This window comes from Chlamydomonas reinhardtii, chromosome 6 (assembly GCF_000002595.2).
Source record: "Chlamydomonas reinhardtii strain CC-503 cw92 mt+ chromosome 6, whole genome shotgun sequence".
NCBI lineage: Eukaryota > Viridiplantae > Chlorophyta > Chlorophyceae > Chlamydomonadales > Chlamydomonadaceae > Chlamydomonas > Chlamydomonas reinhardtii.
In genome coordinates, this window is record NC_057009.1 from 5,811,260 (window position 1) to 5,830,682 (window position 19,423).

General features: G+C 64.4%; 2 protein-coding genes across 2 annotated transcripts; one reads left to right on the forward strand and one right to left on the reverse strand.

The window, feature by feature from the left end:
* Positions 1-696: 696 nt before the first annotated feature.
* On the reverse strand, positions 697-7,141 carry CHLRE_06g287650v5 (uncharacterized protein). Its single transcript, XM_043063368.1, has 10 exons — positions 6,778-7,141; positions 6,627-6,702; positions 6,378-6,516; positions 6,026-6,182; positions 5,694-5,823; positions 5,337-5,494; positions 4,949-5,141; positions 4,194-4,798; positions 3,660-3,923; positions 697-3,510 (listed from the first exon to the last, which is right to left on the reverse strand). Exons 1-10 carry the CDS (start codon positions 6,859-6,861, stop codon positions 1,642-1,644), a joined length of 3,675 nt encoding a protein of 1,224 aa, XP_042924074.1. The 5' UTR covers positions 6,862-7,141; the 3' UTR covers positions 697-1,641.
* A 3,200-nt stretch (positions 7,142-10,341) lies between these two features.
* On the forward strand, positions 10,342-19,216 carry CHLRE_06g287700v5 (uncharacterized protein). The gene is made up of 11 exons (XM_001695322.2): positions 10,342-10,862; positions 11,037-11,234; positions 11,366-11,478; positions 11,689-13,216; positions 13,524-13,680; positions 13,885-14,081; positions 14,368-14,482; positions 14,631-14,670; positions 14,787-14,865; positions 15,036-16,118; positions 16,350-19,216. Exons 1-11 carry the CDS (start codon positions 10,554-10,556, stop codon positions 17,130-17,132), a joined length of 4,602 nt encoding a protein of 1,533 aa, XP_001695374.2. The 5' UTR covers positions 10,342-10,553; the 3' UTR covers positions 17,133-19,216.
* Positions 19,217-19,423: the final 207 nt, after the last annotated feature.

A 19,423-nucleotide genomic window follows, 5' to 3' on the forward strand; every position in this document is an offset into this window, starting at 1 on the left:
TATTGGCACGCCCATCCGGCTACCAACTAACGCATGATGCGTACATCGTCACCGTCTCATAACGCAATGCCCTTGTCCTGCCTTCCCACGTGTACCGGCACGAGCCCTGGGTGTCTCAGCAAGTCGGCAGGTCCGGGCCCAAAATACACGCAGCATAGAACGTTTCTACACGCCATGCACGCTGACTCGGGCGGGCTGGGCGGGGTGGACGGGGCGGGGCGGGGTGGACGTGACAGTCTACGGAAGACAGTTAGGGACAGGTATAGGAAGCTCAGCCATGGGGATGCAGGGCTTGCATCTTCGGGGAGCGGCAAGTTTTGGGCCCCTGGACGCTGTGCGCGACAGTCGCGAGAGCGCGGTTAGGGCCCTTCTCGCCAGCGGCGGCGGCCCACCCCGGGAAGATGCAAGCCCTGGGGATGGGGCCTCTGCGCCCCGGCCAGATCGCTGAAGCTGCTGATCAAGGCGTTCACAGGGATGGCGACCGATAGACCGAGGCGCCCTGCTGTGCTGCACTCCCGGGTAGTGCTTATCACTCAGAGTCTCAGACCCTTGGGCCATCGGAGCCAGAGCTCGGAGGCATTGCCGCTTCGGCCAGCACATGCGGCAAGCGGTACATATGCTGAGTGCTTACTGGACGTTCAGGACGTCAGACCCAAGGTCCCAAGCAAGCAATATATGTGAGCGGTGACCTCTCAGCTCACTCTTATGTTACATACAGTGCTCCCTCGTGTGCAGGAGCTAGCTGCTCAACAATGCAGCCCTGGTATTGTGCAATGCCCCCGTGCCCATTCTCCAAGTTGCCACATCCCAGCGCCCGTTATGGTCTATGTAGCCCGACGCTGTCAACTCAAGGCCTCGCCCAAATGCATCCTGCTCCTGCTTGATGTGCGGCTATGCTCGTTAACGCGCACACACGCTCGTTGGCGGCCATCACTGCTCAAATGCAACGTCTCACTAAATACTTCAGTACCAACAATTGCCTCATCACACACGCTCGCGCTGTTGTCGTGGCAACGCGCGTCACTCATCTGTGTCCCACCGCAACAGCATCGCAGCGTCCTGCCATTGCGTCTTTCATCCAATGGTCGCAGCAGGTTTTCGACCAAACAAAAACACCCAACACAATACACACGTCACATGTGGCTTTCAGCGTGAAGTTCGCACATGGCCACGCCTGGATTCTCAACGCCCCGAACGATGGGGAATCCGCAATGAACCCATGTAGATGCAGTCGGCTCAGCACGGATACCAGCACCGCACACTAGCAGCCGATCGAGGAAACAATATGCCGTTAGTAGCAATCCCATACTGACTAAAAGCATCCATAGATGCCCGAATCTGCTGACAGGGCAGGTCGCCTGTCATGCTCACATTTCCGTTCCTTGTCCACGCCCACATTGGGGTGCCCGCGACGATGCGCATGCAATCATAAGACCAACCATTAATCACGGACCATTTCGTGTATCAACTCCTGGCGTTAAGAAGCGAACTCTTTAGATTGCCACTATTCGGCAGTGTGGTATTCGGCAGTGTGGCCTGTCCTAAGCTCACACCTAAGAACCACATGTGTGCGCCACACCATACTGTTGTGGCTGCCAGCAAAAAAATACATACCAGATAGTCGGAGGCGTCATGCAACCCCTACCGTCTGGTACCACCCGCCGCACCAGCCCGCGTTGCAGCGCCACCAGCGTTGGCGGTGCCCGCCGCCGCGCCTGCCGCAGCTGCCGCCGCCGCGACCACCTCCTTGGCCTCGAAGCCGCCAATCTTTTGGCGGCAGAAGGGACAGGACGGCAGCTCGCGGCCCTTGACACACAGCTGGAAGGCGCACTGCACACACAGCCCATGCTGGCAGCCCGCCACCAGCACCGCCACCGGCAGGTCCATACAGATGCTGCACACGTTGCGGTCGTCGTCGCTCCATTCCGAGCCGCTGTCGCTGACGCCCGGCGTGTCATCTGGGCCGTCCAGGCCGCCAGCTTCGGCGCCGCCGCCGGCGCCGCCGTCTTTGCCGCGGGCACCGGCGTCTTTGGACGGTGTTGCCGCTGCGCCGCGCTTGCTGCCCGCTGCAACAGCAGCGACCGGAGCTGCTGTAGCTGTGGACGCCGCGGACGGCTCAGGAGCGGTGGCGCTGGCTGTTGTCGCTGTTGCTGCTGCGCCCGCGCCGGCAGCGCCTGCGGCTGCCCGCGGATGCGGGAACATACCAGACACCAGCGGAATAATCTCGTCCGTGCGAATGACGCCGCCTGTGATCACGGCACCCGTCACGGTAGCCACCTGCGGTCCCCCAGCAGCCGCCTCGGACTGCGCTGGCAACGCGCCGTCAACTGCCGCCGCTGCAGCCGCGACGACAGCCGCTGCAGCCGCCGCGGCGGCCGCGCCACGGCCGGCCACTGGCGTAGAAACGCCCGAGTCACTGCCGGACACGGCCGTCGCCACCACAGCACTTGCGCCGCCGCCGGTCTGCGAGGTGACGACGTCCTGCACGGCGTCGCCGCGCCGGGAGCTGATGGCGCGCAGCAGGTGGGCTGCCGGCGCAGTGGCGGCCGCCGTGTCTGCGGCTGCATCCGCAGCGTTGCCGGGCGGTAAGGCTGCCGTGAGCGGCGCCGGCGCACGGACAACGCGGACCTCCGGTAGCGCGGCCGGAGCAGCTGGCGTAGACGCCGCAACCGCCCCGGCACCCGCAGCCGCTGCCGTATCGGCTCCTGCAGCCGGCACCGTTGCTGCAGCGGGCACTGTGGCAGTTGCACCCTGCGCAGACGCGGCCGCACTGGCGCCGGTTGCATTGGGCGCCGTCGCGTTCGCGGTGGCGGCAACGACTGCGGCCGCAGCGGCTGCGCTGCGCGCCGCGGCGGCCGCGGCGTGCGCCCTGCGGCGGCGGTGGCGCTGCACGCCGATATCCCACTGCAGCTGCGCGATGAGGGTGTGCAGGTGCGCAGACCAGTGCGTGGCAAAGGTTGAGTTGGGCGAGATGCCATCCACCGTCACGAAGCCGGGGCCTGGGCCCGGCCGGCCGGCGCCGGCCGCCGCCGCTGCCGGCATGAGCAGCGAGGCGTGGCCGGTCGTCAGCGGCACGCCACCTGTGAGTACCGACACAGCGCCAGCTGCCGCGGCCGCAATTGCGGCAGCGCGCGGCGACGATACGGCACCGCTGGCAAGGCTTGCAACTGCTGCCCCTGGCCCTGTGGACGCCGCGCCGCCGGACGCACTCGCTGGGGCGAATGACGCCAGGGAGTTTGACACAAGCGTGGCTGAGGCGTGGCTCGGCACCGCAGCTGTTGGCATGAGATCTGCTGGCGCTGGTGTTACAGTTGACGCGGCTGGTGTCCCCGACGGAGCGGCCGCATCAGTGGCTGCTGCCGTCTCGGCCGCCGAAGCGCCAGCAACAACAATTGAGCTTGTGACAGCGCCGTCAGCAGCCGCGTCGGTCACACCGGGCCGACTCCCAGCCGGCTGCTGCTGTTGCGGTTGCTGCTCCAGCGCCGCGGGGCTTGTCAAGAAGACAGCAGCCTGCATTCGGCGTGCGAACATGCGCGTCAGGAGTTCTGCACGCAGAAAAATGCAACTTCCGCAGCATCTTCGTAGCCGAAGCATCTGTGATACCCGCCAGCAGCGCTCGGCGCAGTCCGCTCCCTCCACCCCACCCCACTGCGCCTCACCTGCAGGCATGTCTCCACGGCGCGCAGCGCGGTGCTCAGCAGCGCCAGCCCGTGCTGCGAGTCCGAGTCGGCGGGCGGCAGCTCGGGCGGCGCGCCGCCAGCCGCCAGCGCGGCGGAGCCGGTGACGGAGGCGGACACCAGCTTCTTGGCGGCGTGCAGGATGGCGGACACGGTGCGTGGTGTGATGAGGGTGGACAGGATGAAGTCCAGCACCGCCTCGTAGGTGGCAGCGCGGTCGGCGCGGCTGGGGCCGCCGGCGGCATCCTGGCGGGCGGGCGGGCGGAAGGCGGTAGCGGGGCGTAGCAGTTCAGGGGAACGGAGTATAAAATCACCAGAAGTGCCGACGTCCAGTGGGAACAGTGGTAGGGGGGTTAAGCGGTGGTGAGCGAAAAAGGCACCGCACAGACAACAGCGCATGACCACGTCACAGCAGCCCCGTGTACGACCGCGCAAAAGAGCCGTAACAAGTCTGCCCAAGCGCTGAGCCAGAAAACACTCGACCCGCTGTCGTGGCTCCCTGCCCGTTCTGCTCACCTCCTCGCCGCCGGGGTCGTCGCGCCTGCACAGCTGCTTGAGGCTGTCATGCAGTGCCGTGACGGTGGCCAGCAGCTGCGTGATCTCATCCTGCCGCCGAGCCCACAGCAGCCGCATGTTGGCAGGCTCCATGCCGGCGCCGCCGCCCGCCCCCCGGTGGTGGTGGTGGTGGTGCGCCTGCTTGGGCGCCGGGCTAGCCGTGGCCGGGGTGGCGGCCATGCTTGCGGCCGCAGGCGAGGCAGCGGCGTTGGCCGACGCTGCGCCGCCCGCGCCGGCAGTAGCTGTTGCCGGCGCAGCCGCCACCGCCGGCGTTGGTGCCCCTCCGGGAGCGCCCGGAGCCGAAGCGTCTGCGCCGGACGTGGCCGAAGCCGTTGCTGCTGCGTCTGCACCGGTACCCGGTGACGCGCTCAATGCCGGCGTCGCTGGCGCCGCTGCAGAAGGCTTTGCAGGCGTGGCCGCGGCGTTGGCAGCTTCCAACGCCTGCACCCCTGGCTGCTGCGCCGCCTGCTGCTGCGCCTGTGCCTGCGCGGCTAGGTAGGTGATGTTGCGCTGGATAGAAATGAGCTCCAGGTTGAACATCAGCTTCAGCTTCTGCAGCATAGACCCTGCGCATTGGCAATACGTCATATGGCAGGCGTCAGGAGCGGTGTAATGGGGCGCGCAGCAAGCGGTGCCTCAGCTCCTATCCACTGCTTCGCGTTGCTTGCCAAGCACCCCAGCGTCCGTACCCAGCGCCCGTACACACACCGCCTTACCCAGCGTCTGGTGGCGCGGCGGCAGGCTCTGCTCCAGCGAGTAGTTCATCCAGATCTGGCGCAGCAGCGTCACCGGCAGGCGCTCGTCCAGCAGGTGGATGAGCACCGGGTTGCGCGCCGACTGCGCGTAGTCACCCGGCTTAAGTCCCGCGGCGTTGGTGCGGCTGCGCAGCTCCAGACCCGGGAACGTCTCCTGTCGTTGAGGGCGCCGGTTTCGACAGCAGCGGCGGCGGTTTATAAAAGGGGTTGTAGGTAAATGGGCAGCTGACGGCTGGAGGTTTGCCTGCGCACGCCACCTTCCCGTGGCCGTTCCATAGTGCCGTTCCAATGGCCACACACGCGCGCGCAGAACCCCACGCCCCACCATTTTCCCTGCCACTCGCCCCACCTGCTGCTCCAGGATGAGTTTGGCCATGATGATGTTGCCGGTGAGCGCCGCGATGTGCAGCGCGTTAGAGCCCACCGCGCAGCGGATGGGGCTGTTCTCCACCTTGCTGGCGCAGATAACGCTCTCCAGGTCCGCGCCGTGGCGCAGCATCGCGCGGACTGCGGGGGAACCCATGGGCGGGAGTACGCAGGTCTGCAGTCAGACCCTGGGCGCATACCTAACGCACGGCAGCTCAGCTGCTACCGCATGGCGCTTCTCCGCCGCGTACTCCCGCCGAATCCCACACCAGACGCCAGCGCTGCCATGCCCTTTGCATTAGTGGCCCACTTGGCGCTTCGCCCACCACCACCAGCCCACCTGTGCTGACGCTGCCCTGGAACACAGCGATGTGGAGGGCGCTGAGGCCCCAGCCGTTGTGCCGGTCGATGAACTTGGTGGTGGTGCCGTCATCCACGCATGGGATCTGTGCCACCGGCACTTGGCGCCCCTGCACACACACCAGCACAGCCATTTGCGCACAAACGCAACCACACGCGATCCCTTGCAACGTAGGCAGAACGCACGCTTGTTACTGATAAGGAAGGACATGGCCGTGGGTCCTACCAGATGCGTTGTGCACAGCGTTCAGTGGGCTCCCTTTCTTCGGCCATCTTCGGCTTGTGGCTTTTCCAACCGACCCCGGCACACACCTGCACCCTGTACGCCGCCCGGCTCCCCAGCAGCTTGTGCACGCACTCGCTGTGCCCGTACAGTGCCGCAAAGTGGAGGCACGTGTTGTGCCGACGCTCGTCCGTCAACAGCGGGTCGCCGCCGTTGGTCACCAGGTACTCGACGCAGTCAGGGTGCCTGGGAGTGGGTGAGCCGCACACGGAGCAAGTCGGACTTGGGTCTGGACTGACCTTCCCCTGGAACAACGAGCACTATGCCTGAGGAGTCTCCAACGCGCAGCTCAAGATTTAATGGCCGTGCGCTGCTCAGGCGAGGCCTCGTCCCGCAACGAACGTTTCGCTCGCAGGACTGCGCTTTGCCTAATAAACGCACCCGTGCTTGCAAGCCACCATGAGCGCAGTCTGGCGCTTTGAGTTTGCATGGTCGATGCAGTTCCGCTTGGCCCGCTCGGGGCCTTCCGTCATGACCGCGGTCTCCAGGATGAGCTGAACCAGCTCGAAATGGCCCCTCGCTGCAAGCGGCAAGAAGAGCGAAGCTTTGTGCCTATGCATCTTGGTTGTGCAGGAACGGGGCTTTACGCGAAAGCGTCCCAGTCCCAAAGGTTCGCGGCAACGCGCGTACCTGCCGCTTGAAGCAGCGGAGAGCTCCTGTCCTTGAAGTTATAGTACGAGGCTGCCTTTGGGTGCTTTCCCAGTAGCTAAACCGGCAGGGGGGCAAACTTGTGTCAGCATGCGGCCAGCGCTGCGCAAGGCCAGGCTCTCTGAATCCTCACCTCTTGCGCTGTGACAAGGTCTCCATTCGCAGCTGCCACCAGTAGAAGCGCGCCTTTGCTGGTGCAGCTCACGGCTTGACCCATTGTATTGTCTCCGGCTGCCGGGCCTACCTAAGCCTGCTCAGTGCATTGTATTTAATCTCAGAACACTGTTTGGGGCATTATCCTTGGCGGGGAGGAGCAGCGTAAGAGCCGAATGCGGAGCTGCAATGCTGAGTTGAACACGTCGAAGTGTTTGTAAACAATGACAACTTCAAAGACACTGGCAGCAATGCTTATGTCTGCGTGTGCTTGCAAACGTGTTGACATTACCTCAGCTGGCTTGGCATGAGTGGCTCCGCAGCCTGCATTCATGGCCGACTCCGTATTCCGCCTTGCAGGCGAAAGAAATCTGAACCTTGAGGGCTTTTTGGATGATACTCCGAGGGTAAATGCATCCGAAGGACACCTGTGAACGCCGGTGAACGCCGCCCAGCAGGTGTGTCGTACCACCTCGAAGCCCAGCTGGAAGCCACCTTCGCGTGTTGCGGGGCGCCTTCTCCCGCACACCGAACACAACGACTAGGCTTACATCACTGTTGACTGCACATATTTGCTTGGCAGCGGCGACGGATAAATGTAGCTCACGTTCAGAGGTTTGCACGTTACGCTCGGCTGTGCGTGACCGTGCGTGAAAGCCGGTGAAAGTGATGCATACGACCACTTACTTAACTTACTGGAGCTAGGTGTTACAAGAAAGGTGGCTCTCCCTCTCAAGGGGCAAAGTGGGCTGTGCCGTCACGCCATGTTGGTGCGATGTCTGCGGCCGAAGGTTTCGAAACTACCTCATCTGCCGGACACAGCTGGGGCCGGTTCGCACAGGCACCGCTCGCCGTGTGTCCAGCCGCGTCCCGCTAGGTTCAACCATGCGTCCCATGCCTCGTCACTAGCGCGTCGAAAGCCAAAGGGCTGGGTGTGTGATGCCTAATCGGTCTGAGCTTGCGTCCGTGCACGCTCATGCGGCGCGGGCGTCCGGCCCCTGGCTGACCGTGTGCCAAACTTTGAACGGCCCCCGCTGCGAAGGTCAAGCGTAGACGCAGTCTATAAAGGCTTGAGCGTGCGTCAAGGCGCTGCTTTGAAGAGAAGAGTGGAGGAGTGTACCCAACACTTGCGCCCAAGGGCACCCCTGGCAGGGGGGGGGGTAGAAAGCTCAGATTCTTACCCCATGCTCAAAATTACAGAGCTTTAGGAGAGCATTATGCACCTACTTTTAGTTTTTTAAGGGGGTGTCTGGTGAGGAAGTTCTGGGCCGCCAAAGTTGGGGGGTCGGTCCTCGTCCCTGGGGGTCCGTCGGGTTTCGGGAGCCCATCCTGGCGGATTTTGGGAAGCGCCCCACAAGCAGAACTAGAGGCCAAATGCTGCATTACGAGGCTCATATGTGCACGTTATGACGTAATAAGCACATACAAAGCGTGGGAGGGCTAAGTTGCGCGTCCGGGCGTGGACATGTCGGGACATGTCTCCACATTCAACACATGCGCACTGACACAGCTGGGCTCTGAAGCGCTGATGCGCACGAGTTCACGTCTAACAAGGCTGCCGATGCACGTTGTCCATTCGTAACGCGGCAGAGAGTTGAGCGCGGGGTGGTCTGGGTCGAGGGGATTTCCATGGATAGGATCCCGGTGACCGAAGCCTCAGAACAGGATCGTTGATGACACGGAGTGATAGTGCTCGTCAAGAGGAGTCGATTGACACCACTTTGGTATTAAATGGAGGGGTTTTAACCCCTGAACAACAAGGTTTTGTCCGTCAGGGGGTCGGTCGTCCCCTCAAGGGGGGTCCCGGGGGATTTCGGGGCATGGGGTCTGGCACTTTGTTTCCTACCCCCCCCCTGCCCCTGGTAGCGAAAGGCGGCGCGGCACTCACGTCCCGCCCACACCGCGCCATCACCTGCCCCATCACCGCGAGGGCCGAAATAGCATACGAAGGTGGTTAGTATATACACGCAGGTCCTGAAAGTGTGAGGGAGTCACGGGATAACTGATTGGCGTCGGGGAAGCCCTCTATCTGGCTTCAGTTCCAGTGCGCGTTGGCTACGTACCGCCGCCCCGCGGCCGCCCTGGCGCCGCGCCGCCGCCCCCGCGGCCGCCCTGGTTCCGCGCCGCCGCCCCCGCGGCCGCCTTGGCTACATGCCACCGCCCCCGCGGCTGCCTCGGCTACGTGCCAGGCGCCTTCCGCTCTGGTCTACGTACGCATTAGTTCCGCAACGCACGTCAATTCCAGTTGCAGTTCCCTTCCCGTGAGGAAGGTTACAAGCCCACTTTACACGCCCGGCAGCACGGGCTCCCCTGCCCGGCAGCGGCCACTTCTCTTCTGGTTTATACACAAGGTAGGGCGGCGATGTCCCGTAGTGGCGTAGTGCGCAGCGCATTCCCAGACCCCAACATTCAGTTTGAGCATCAAGGCAAGATACAACGCCGGACTTACTATACCCGGACATCGCTGACTTGCTGGCAGGCTGGTAGTTTGCTGGCACGCATTCCTCACGCTCCGCACGCCCGGCCAGGCGATAGCACCAGACAGACACACAGCCCCCGACCGCTCGGTACCGCCGCTGCTAAAGCCAGACGCTGAGTACAAGCTTGTGCTCGTTACACTTCGGCAAAGTGTGCGGCGATACACATGATATGGCCAGAACAAGGGGTGTCAGCTTTGTACAGCTGGAAAATGGGCTGAGCCCCCGTACGCTTGGGAGCTAATAGGCGTGTAACGCCCCGTCAGAGCCTCCATACTCGGGTTGGGGACGTGCGGGATTTCCCGCGCCACGCATGCGTGCCTTGTCACGCTCCCAAACACCCCAAGCATTTCTTTCGCCTCCTCCCATACTCAACACCTCCCCGGCGCCCCACGCTCAAAGGGCTGGGCGCGGGGCGGGGGCGACCTCGGGGCTTCTCGGCATTCCGGCGCGTTAGCAGGCATGGCTCAGCAAGTCGCTCAAAACTTTCGATATACTTCCCCGCTTTGCTTGCCGCCAACATATTTTGCCTTAGATACTGCATATCAGCGGGCACCGGATGCTTTCCTCGCGACCTCGCGAAAGTCAATTGACCATGGACCGCGAAGGCACTTCTCGCTCCGCCCGAATTTTCCCTGCCACCTATTTACATGCAATAGGCATTAACAAATACTAATACGTAGCAGTCGCCGTTTGCGCCAGTATGCTATGTTTCGCCCCTCCCCTGGAACGCTTCGCTGGGGGGGCTCAGCCCAAAAAAGTAGCTATTTATATCTGTATGGCTTTCTGCTCCATGGATGCTGATTGCGGTGTTGCAATGCTCCGGGGCGCAGGTCGGGGCGAGCAGAGCGGGCGGGGGCAGGCGGGGGGGGGGGGGTCACACACTCACACGGGGGACAGTAACGCCGGCGTTCGACCAGCCATGCATTTCTGCTCTGCCACTGCAAACTGTTTGCCGTCTGCTTAAGGGTCTGGGCATCAGCTGCACCCTACGGGACCTCGCCAACCTGCCTTGAACCCTGTCCCATCACACACTCACACGGGGGACAGACTTGCCATCGCGTGATCCATCATCGAACGACACTGCTACTTTTTATAAAGAGTCTCAGGACACAGCGCGATACTATGCATAGTACTGTCGCGACGTCACGACTTTGCTGCAAAAGTGCATTCATTTATTCTATACAGACCTTGAATCTTTGCAGAACGTTATTACTGAATAATGATGCCTCGAAGTATCAGTTTGCCAGCACTGGAAGCCTAGCCTAGCCTGACAAGAATGTCGGGATGGTGTTCTTGGTGGTTCCAGTGCTGGAAAGCTGGCGATTCTACCGCCAGCATAAAGAGCGCTCAGAACGGGCCTTCAAGTCTGCTGAGCCCTGAGGGCAGCTCAAAAAGGCATGTGAAGTCGGAGGCTGCAGTCACAGTCCTTGCAGACACTGCAAGCGGAGCGCCTGAGTCTCGGCTGCAAGGTCAGGCGCGCATTGCTGGCACGGCACAGCTATCTTTGGGTCCACCCAATCAGGGCTCGTCTGGTTCACAAGAGGTTGAAGCACCGCTTGACAAGGGTCTGCAGGCTGCTCATCCTGTAAGTTGTGCGGGCGTTGCGTGCGTGCTAATGTCTCAGCGATTTACACAACAGAACCCCGTTGCCCCTGGCGGCTGGCCTGCGTGGCCTCGTCGTGCTGTGTCGTGTCGCGGAGTCCACTCCCGCTCCCGCATTGGACCTTTGCCTTACGCTGTGCCGTCGTGGCCCTCTCAGGATGCGCTCTCGGCCGCAGCCACGGCTGCCGTCGCGGCCGCGGCTGCCTTCACGCAGCTGCACAGCCTGCAACCGCTGCATGGGGAGCTGACGCAGCTGACGTGGCTGGGAAGTGGCACGGGGGGCCGTGTGTATTCGGGGCTGTGGCGCGGCACGCCTGTGGCCGTGAAGATAATTGTCAGCCGGACGGCAGACGAGGTGGGTGGGCGGCTTGGCGCGTTTGAGACTCTGGCTGCAAGCCCGCGCACATCGCAGTCTGCCGACTGGGCGCTGTCGTGCCGTCACCTGGTCACTGCTGTCCCTCATGCGGTGCGTCGTAATCTTGGCAGGTGCGCGAGAGCATGCGGGAGGCGATCCTGGGGCGGGTGGCCTCGCACCCGCATACGGTGCAGTGCTTCGCCTCGTTCTCGGGCTACATCACGGAGCAAGACATCACGCCGCGGTGCGTTCGGGGCTACCGCCTGTGGGGCCAGGGCGCTGGGTACTCGCATAGCTGGCGCATTGCTGAAGCCTGCAGGCGGAGTTGCACCATTCACCAGTGCAGCGCCGCATGTCAGTCCCTTACCGCCTGCAGCCTGCTCGCCACAGACGTTCCAGGGCCTCGGGGCTGATTAACTCTCCCGCGCCTTGTTCCCCATCCTCCTCTTCACAGCTCTCCGGACCAGGGCCACGGGTTGACGCCGGCGTCCTCGGCCGCCGCGCTGATGCACTTGGACCTGGACGTCGCCTCCGCCGCCGGCAATACCAGCACTTCGCAGGCAGTGACGCCCACCGCCGGCTTCAGCAACCGCCACGGCGCGGCTGGGGTCGCCGCGCCCAGCATCGCCGCGGCTGCCGCATCGTCCATGCGGGGCGCCAGCGCCACGGGTATGTCGCCCGCGTCGGCGATGCTTGCCGCCTCGGCGACTGCGTCGCCAGCTGGAACCGGCGGCGGGGTGCCGTACGCGGAGCTGCTGCCGCAGCCAGCGGCGGCGGCGTGGCCGCAGGAGCACTGCCTGCCGGAGCAGCCCGCCTCCAACACCAACACCCCCAGCAGCCAAACGCGCAACGTGCTGTCGCAGCACCAGCTGCAGCCGCTGGTGGAGGCGGTGGGGCAGGAGGCGGGGTCCGTGGCCTCGCGCATGTCGCACGGCTCGCGGGACCGCGACGCGGATGGCGCCACCGCTCAGCACGTCCACAGTACGAGCGGGTCAATGGGCGGCGGCGTGGGCAGGATTTCAGCTGACGCCGACGCTACCCTGCACTCGAGTCCCAGCGGCGGGCCGCGGGCTCGCCTGGGGCGTGTGCTAGTGCAGACTGGCGCTGACGCCAGCGTCGCGGAGGCGGCGGCGGCGGCGACAACTGAGAACGGCATTGCTGGCGGCGCCGCGGGAGCAGGCATCAACACGACCGCCGGCTCACGCTCCTCCTCGCTGCGGCACTCCCACCTCCTAGCTCGCGGCGCTGCCGAGCTGGCTCGGCTGCAGCAACAAATCCAGCACCAGCAGCCGGGCACGCTGACGCCATCGCAGCAGCGAGGTGGCGGCGCCGGAGCCGGCAGCTTCGGCGTGCCAGCCAGCAGCGGCCGCGGCGGCGGCGGCGGTTCCAGCCGCGCTCTTCGAACAACGCCGTTTGCGAGCGCGGTGTTGATGTCACACTCAGCAACTGCCAACGCCGGCGCCGCCGGCGCAGTAATCATCGGCGCGGCGGCGCAGCTTGCTGGCGCTGCCGAGGACGCCGGTGGTGCCGGCGGCGCCTCGGCCTCCGCCTTGGCCGCCGCGCTGACTTCCGCCAGCGCCTTCACTCGCCTGTCCGCCACCGCGGCCATGACCGCCACCGAATCAACCACCGGCACGCAGTCGCGGGTCGCGTCCGCCGGCACCGGCCGCCGCCGCTCCTGCAGCCTCGCCCGCGGCACGCCGGCGGGCGCCACGTCCGCCAGCGGCGGCCAGGCCTCCTACGGCACGCTGGAGCACCGCAGCCTGTCGCTGGTGGGCTTGGGCAGCGCGGCGCACGCCGGCCAGAGCCGCACCACGCTAACGCTCAGTGACCTGCTGCTGGGGCTGAACGGCGGTCACGACGAGGGCGGCCACGGCGGCCATGGTGGAGGCGGCGGCGGCGCGGGCACGTATGAGCTGTGGCAGGTGCTGGCGGCGACGGGCGCGCTTCCGGGCCGGTACTGCACGCTGGTGGTCATGGAGGTGGGTGGCTGGCGAGCCAAGTGCAGGGAAGGGGTGGTCCCGGTCCTGGTTTCGGTTCTGGATCCCGTTCCTGATTTCGGTTCCAGTTCCAGCCCCAGGCCCGGTCCCGGTCCCGGTCCGGACTGGGCTGGGCCGCCTGTCCGTTGCGAAGGGCAGCGTCAATGGTTTTTTTGCTTGGAAGGAGTTCGCCTGCCTCACTCGTTTTCGGCCCGCGACCGCCAATCCAGCGCCCTCGCTCACCGTGTGTTCGCCTCCCTCTCCCGCCCTTGTCCGCCGCCTTGTGTCCCGCGCCCTTGTTCCCCGCCAGATGTGCGACCAGGGTACGCTGCTGACGAAGGCGCAGCAGCAGCCCTATCGCGCCGTGCGCTCGGCGGCGGCGGCGGGTGACCTGTTGGCGCTGCTGCGCACGGCGCTGGAGGTGGCGCAGGGCATGTGCCACCTTCACAGCCTGGACATCGTGCACGGTGCGTGGGGAGCAGGAGGTGCAGCCTGGGGTCGCGGGGGGGGGGGGTGCGTTTGAGGCTGTGGTGCGTTGGCGCTGGTGCGCTGGCGGCTGCCGCATTGCTGGGTTGCCGTGCAGCGTCCACGCAGCGCTTCACCTGGTGTAGCTCCAGCAGAGTCACTGCGGCATTGCTCTGAGGACTGCGCCGCTTCCGTGCGCCCTGCAGGCGACCTCAAGCCCAGCAACGTATTGCTGCAGTCCAATGCGGCCAGCCTCACGCTCAATGGCGGCGGTGGCCGCGTGCTGGCAGGCCTGTCGGGCGGCGCGGCGGCGGCGGCGGCACTGGCGGCGGCGGAGCGCGAGCGCGACGCCCGCGGCTACACAGCCAAGGTGGCGGACTTTGGGATGGCATCCAAGGTCGAGGTGAGGCACAGAGGCTGGAAAATGGAAGGGCTGGGTGCGTAGACAGTTGGAGTGTGTGTGCGTGTGTGTGTGATGGTGATGGTGATGGTGATGGTGATGGTGATGGTGATGGTTGTTCGCGGTGGCCCCGCCCGCCGCGCTGCGTGCCGGCTCCTCCGTGTTCCGGTGCCCTGTCACCAATGCGGCACTGGCCGTGCCTGTCGTTGCGCCGCACTGGCGGCGCGTCCCGCCCCTGAACCTCCTCCTCACCCAGTCACCTGCGCTTTCCCCTCCGGCGAATCCGCAGGGCTCCTCTCACAGGGTGGTCAACGCAGCGGCGGGCGAGAACGGCGGCGAGGTGCCCATCCTGGGCGCTGCAGCCAAGGAGCGCGGCTGGGGCTCTTTGGCATATCTGGCGCCAGGTGGGAGGGCCAGCAAGGTGGCCAGGGGTTTGTGGGCGAGACGCTGACACTGTCATTGGCACTTGACAGCCACAGCGTGTGCGTTCGCAGTCCCAAGCCAACTAAGCGCGCCCATGCGGCTGTGTAAAACTCATGTTGCTACGCGCAGAGGTGCCGGAGTATGGTCCCACAAAGAGGAGCGACGTCTGGTGGGTGGGGCCGAGGTCGGGGCGTCCTTGGCGCCGATTTTGCGGCTTCCTCGCTTGGTTGGCGCGCGTCCCTACGGCCAGGAGTGTGTTGTTAACATCTTCTCTTCCCCATGCAGGAGCTTTGGCATGTGCCTGTACTTCATGTGTTGCGGCAAGGCGCCCTACTGGCACTACACCAGCCTCAGGCCGGCGCAGGTGAGGGCCCTCGGGTGGTGGGGCCGGCGCACGACCACCTAGAGATGCTCTGTGTCTCAAGGCTGTGTCATGACCACACCCACACGCACACGTCCTGGGTACCCCTTCACATGTTTAATCTTAAGTACCGCCGGCCGCGCGCGTGCGTGTTGTTCTGGGCCCGTGTACAGATGCTGGTGGGTATCGTGGAGGGCTCTCTCGAACTGGACTGGCCGGAGGACACCTACCGCCTGCTGCGCCGCCTGGCGGAGACCTGCTGCCAGCACGACCCAGCCGCGCGGCCGCCCTTCTCGCGCATCGTGCCCGCACTGCAGCGCCTCGTGCGACACATCTGCTCCCACCCGGAGCCCTCTACGGCATCCTCGGCATCCGCCGCAACTTCCGGCGCCGCAGGCGCCGGCGGCACGCCAGGCGCGTCAGCGGCGGCAGTCGCAGTCGCCGGGGGGCGTCAGCATGACCACTCCCCCGGGACCGGTGGTGGCAGCATCGCCAAGGGCGCGGCAATCGGAGTCAGCAGCGGCCTGGTCAACTTGCGCCAGGGGCAGGGGCAGGGCCACCGCCAGCCTCGCTCGCCCCGGGCTGCCACCATGAACAGCAACAGCGGCGCCTACAGCGGCGCCTTGGACCACGGCAGCAGCGGCATCGTAAACCAGGAGCTGCACCCCTCGCCGCTGCAGCTCTTCGCCAAGTGCCTCACGCTGCCCGCCGCCGGCTCCGCCTTGAGCCTGACGCCCAGCGCCCCGGCATTCGGCCCGGCGGCAGGCGGCAGCGCCATCCCCACGCTAGTAGCCTCGAGCGGCGGCCCAGCGGCGCCCGGGCTTGTGGGTATGGGCGGCGCTGCCGTAGCAGTGCCGGACGGTGCAGCGCGTGGCGGCGACGGCGACGGCGGTCGGGCCGCCGGGGGCAGCCCTGCCGCGGCTACCGCAGCGCCAGCAGCCGGGCCCGCTCAGTCTCACGCCGCGCATGGCAACCCGTACGGCCGGTCTGCAGCGGCAACGGCAGCGCTGGCTGGTGGCGCCATCGTCACGGCTCCGGCTGCGGCTGCGGCTGCAGCCGCGGTGATGGGGGCGCGCGGTGCGGCCGCGGTGATGGGGGCGCGCGGTGCGGCCGCGGCGGCAGCCGCCGCGGCGTCGCAGAGTGCACCCGCTGACTGCTCCAGCTCTCATTACGCCGCCGACTGCTCCATGGGCGGCTGTTTGGACGACTCGAGCCTCACCTGCAACACCGCGCAGACCTTTGCAGACGCGGCACAGGCACGTTTGGGGCGGGGCGGGGCAGGGATGCACCAGCTTGAGAGGGTGCGCTAGCAACCGCGGGTTGCTTGTAACGTCGGTGGCTGCGTGCGCCCTGCCATGGTCGTGCCGTGGCGCCACGGGAAGCTAGACTTGCAAGACGGCTTTCCAGTACTCGCCAGCACTTACACGCGCTCCAACGATTACTCATGCACACCGGCACTCGCTCCAACGATTACTAATGTACAACAGGTGTGCAAGGCACTGGATGGCTCCAGCTACAACATCCTGCCACCATCCTCGCTGCCGCCACCACCCACCGCCTCAGCTGCGGCCGCGGCCTCCGCAGCTCCGCATTTCGACTTGCACCACCATCACCACAACAGCCGCGCCACGAGCCATCACGCGCGTGGCCTCTCGGCGGACCCTTCGTGCCCGTCCGCTTCCGGTGCCGCCGGGCACGGCAGTGCGGTTGCAACCTCGTCCGCAAGCCCCACAGTCACCCCAATCACGGGCGAAAAGACATCGCCGTCTGCGTCGAGCTCCTTGTCGACTGCCACGCCCGCAAATTGCTTCACGACCGTGAGCGGTGGCAACTCGGCGAGCAATGCGCCTGGCGTCAACCCGGCTGAAGGTGACTTGGGCGCTACCCGTGCGTTTGGGCTGCGCCTGCAGCAGCCGCGGCAGCAACGGCCGCAGCAGAGTTTGGCGCAAGGGGAAGCAGCGCTGCCGCAGGAGAGGCAGCAAGCAGCAGCAGCAGCAGCTGGGCGTGGTGCGACGCCGGCCGTCAGGGTTAGGAGGAGCTTGGATGTTGAGGGCCTGGCGATGAAATTTGATGCGGGCGTGAGCGAGGGCAGCGCCGAGCCTGCCCTTGCGGCCTCCACGCAAGCTGCAGCGGCGGTCACGGAGGACGCTGCGGCGCAGGTGAAGGCACTGGCTGGGGGCATCGGCGCCGTGGTGATTGCCAGCCCGGCAGGGGCCGGGCCCTGCATCGCGCACCGGGATGCGGCCTTGGACGACGGCGCCGGCATTTAAGGCCTCTGGTAGGGGCGCTTACCTCAAGGCAGCGGCACCACTGGCGCTCGTGGGAAGCTCGCCATGCCAAGGGTATGTAGGTATAATAAACGCGCTGGGCTCCATGTCAGACGAGATTGCTCGTTTGCAAAGCCGCGGACCTTGGAATGTATGGAAGGCGCTTGATGCGAGGCATATGCATGCAGCGTGCGCGCGCACACCTATCCGGCCAGTCTCTATTCATATTCTATTTGTCTGCATGCCCCGCGCGTAGCGGGCTACCGTGGCATAATCCGAATGCATGGCAGGTCCTCGACCTAGCTAAAGACGAACGAGCGTCACAAGCGGCCCGCAGGTAGCAACTTGGTTGAGACTTAATCATTATCAAAGGAAATAGTGCATGCATCATGCCGACCACGCCACGCACATGCTGCATTGTGGATGCTTTGGGGCGCATAGGAAGGGCAGAGCAGGGCGAAACACATTCACAGTGCACCAACCTGGTCCAAGCAAGAAGTTCACATTAGGGATGATGCTCATGGATAGGGGATCGCACGTTTTATGGTTGGAGTGTGTGCCTGTGTGTGTATTGCGCGAAGCACTGAATGGCGCACATGCATAATCATTAATGGGCTTCATGGCTCCGTAGGGCCCGAGATGTTGGCGGCTCGTGGATACCGCAGCAGCACACCGCATACGTGTGAGGGCCACGTCATGGCTCTTGTAATCTGCGTACGTCAGTGTGAGGGCGAGCCAAGCTTACTCAGTGTCCTTTCATTAGGGTTCTGATGACGGGCATAAAGGGCCACGACACCATGGTCTGAAGACGCGGTCTTATGCAGGCTTCGGGTGTCTCGGGCCGTCGAAGCACTGGGTGGCTCCAACTACAATTCGTGTGTTGGGGAGCGATTTCCGGTGATGTGTTACGCAATAATAGCTGTGCCACAAAGAATGGGCCGAGTTGCTGCAGAAGCATCAAGGCCGAGCACAATCCAGCGAGCGATGTGCCTCGTGTGTGCGCAGGGCGGAACCGTCGAATGCAGTGCAGGCGCTGACGTGTGCCAAGGCCAGGGGCTAGATTTCAGGTGTTGGTTTGCTTTACTAAGCCCGAAAGTTGGTTGCAGCGACGGCATGATATGTTTGCTGATGTGGTGTCAGCGTGGGTTGAGTCGGTTACTGCTGTCCAGTAGGCGTGCATGTTGGCCCTCCGGCCTCGCCCTTGCGTTTGGTGCTATATCTGTGTTCAAGCGGAGCATGCGGTACGCTGCAGTGTGCTTTCTTGTTGCTTTGATTATGTATCATATGATGCTGAGTACGACACAACACCTAGCCGGGACCGTCCTGGACATCTGGCGGCCAGTGCCGGTAGAAATGGCTCCAGCCATCGCTGGTCAGGCGGTTTGGCTAGCCATCGGCTGCAGAGGCGGCGCAGAAGGTGGCCATCGAGTGGAGTCAGCCCACGCTTACAGTGGTCGCGGGCACCACTGTGTGGGCAGTGTTTGCGCTATAGCTAATCGCTCGTGGTAAGGGGACGGCTGTTGTGCTGGGCGCCCGTGTAAGGGTGTGCGTGCACGGCTTCCTTGCTCTTGTGCTGGAGAGGCCCTGACTGCAGCAAGTGCTCCGGTGCTTTAGCGAGTCAACGTGCATGTGGCCCTGTGGGGTTATCAGCATAATCTCGTCACGGTAGAGAGGCTAAGGGTGCCGGAGGTTGCTCGCGGCTGCAAGTTCACCTCACGCGTGGGTTTGATCGTTGACCGCTTAGGTAGCAATGCCTGTACGGCACTTGCAATGCCGTGTGCTGTAAGGCAGCAGCGTAAGGCAGCAGCGTGTGGTCCAGGGGATGGCAACAGCAGCAGCAGCAGCGGCAGGGGGTGATGATGTGGGGCGCGGTGTATGGAGGTGGAATCCTGTATATTTATCTTGGCGCTTCATTGCGCCAAGCGAATCGAGTCGTCGAGTAGGTTCGAATATGTGGCTGTGAGAGCCGCCTTACCCCGATGAGCGCACGTGCTTGAGTGCTGTGCCGCAGTAGGGTGTACTGCAACGGACTCAAAATCAAATTGGGGAGCGCCATGCTGGCTCCTCGCGTAAGTGCACGGTCTTGACGCGCAGTTGCAGATGCGCGTGCGTCCCACTTCAGCTGACATCTGAGTTTCGGATAACATGCCGGTACAGCGGTACTACTATGGCTATGGCATCCCTCCAGCTGGCTATGGCATCCCTCCAGCCTAGCCTGCACTGCACCCATGCTTTTTGGGCTGAGCCCCCTGAGCGAAGCGATCCAGGGGGGGCGAAGCCCCCCAGGAACACCC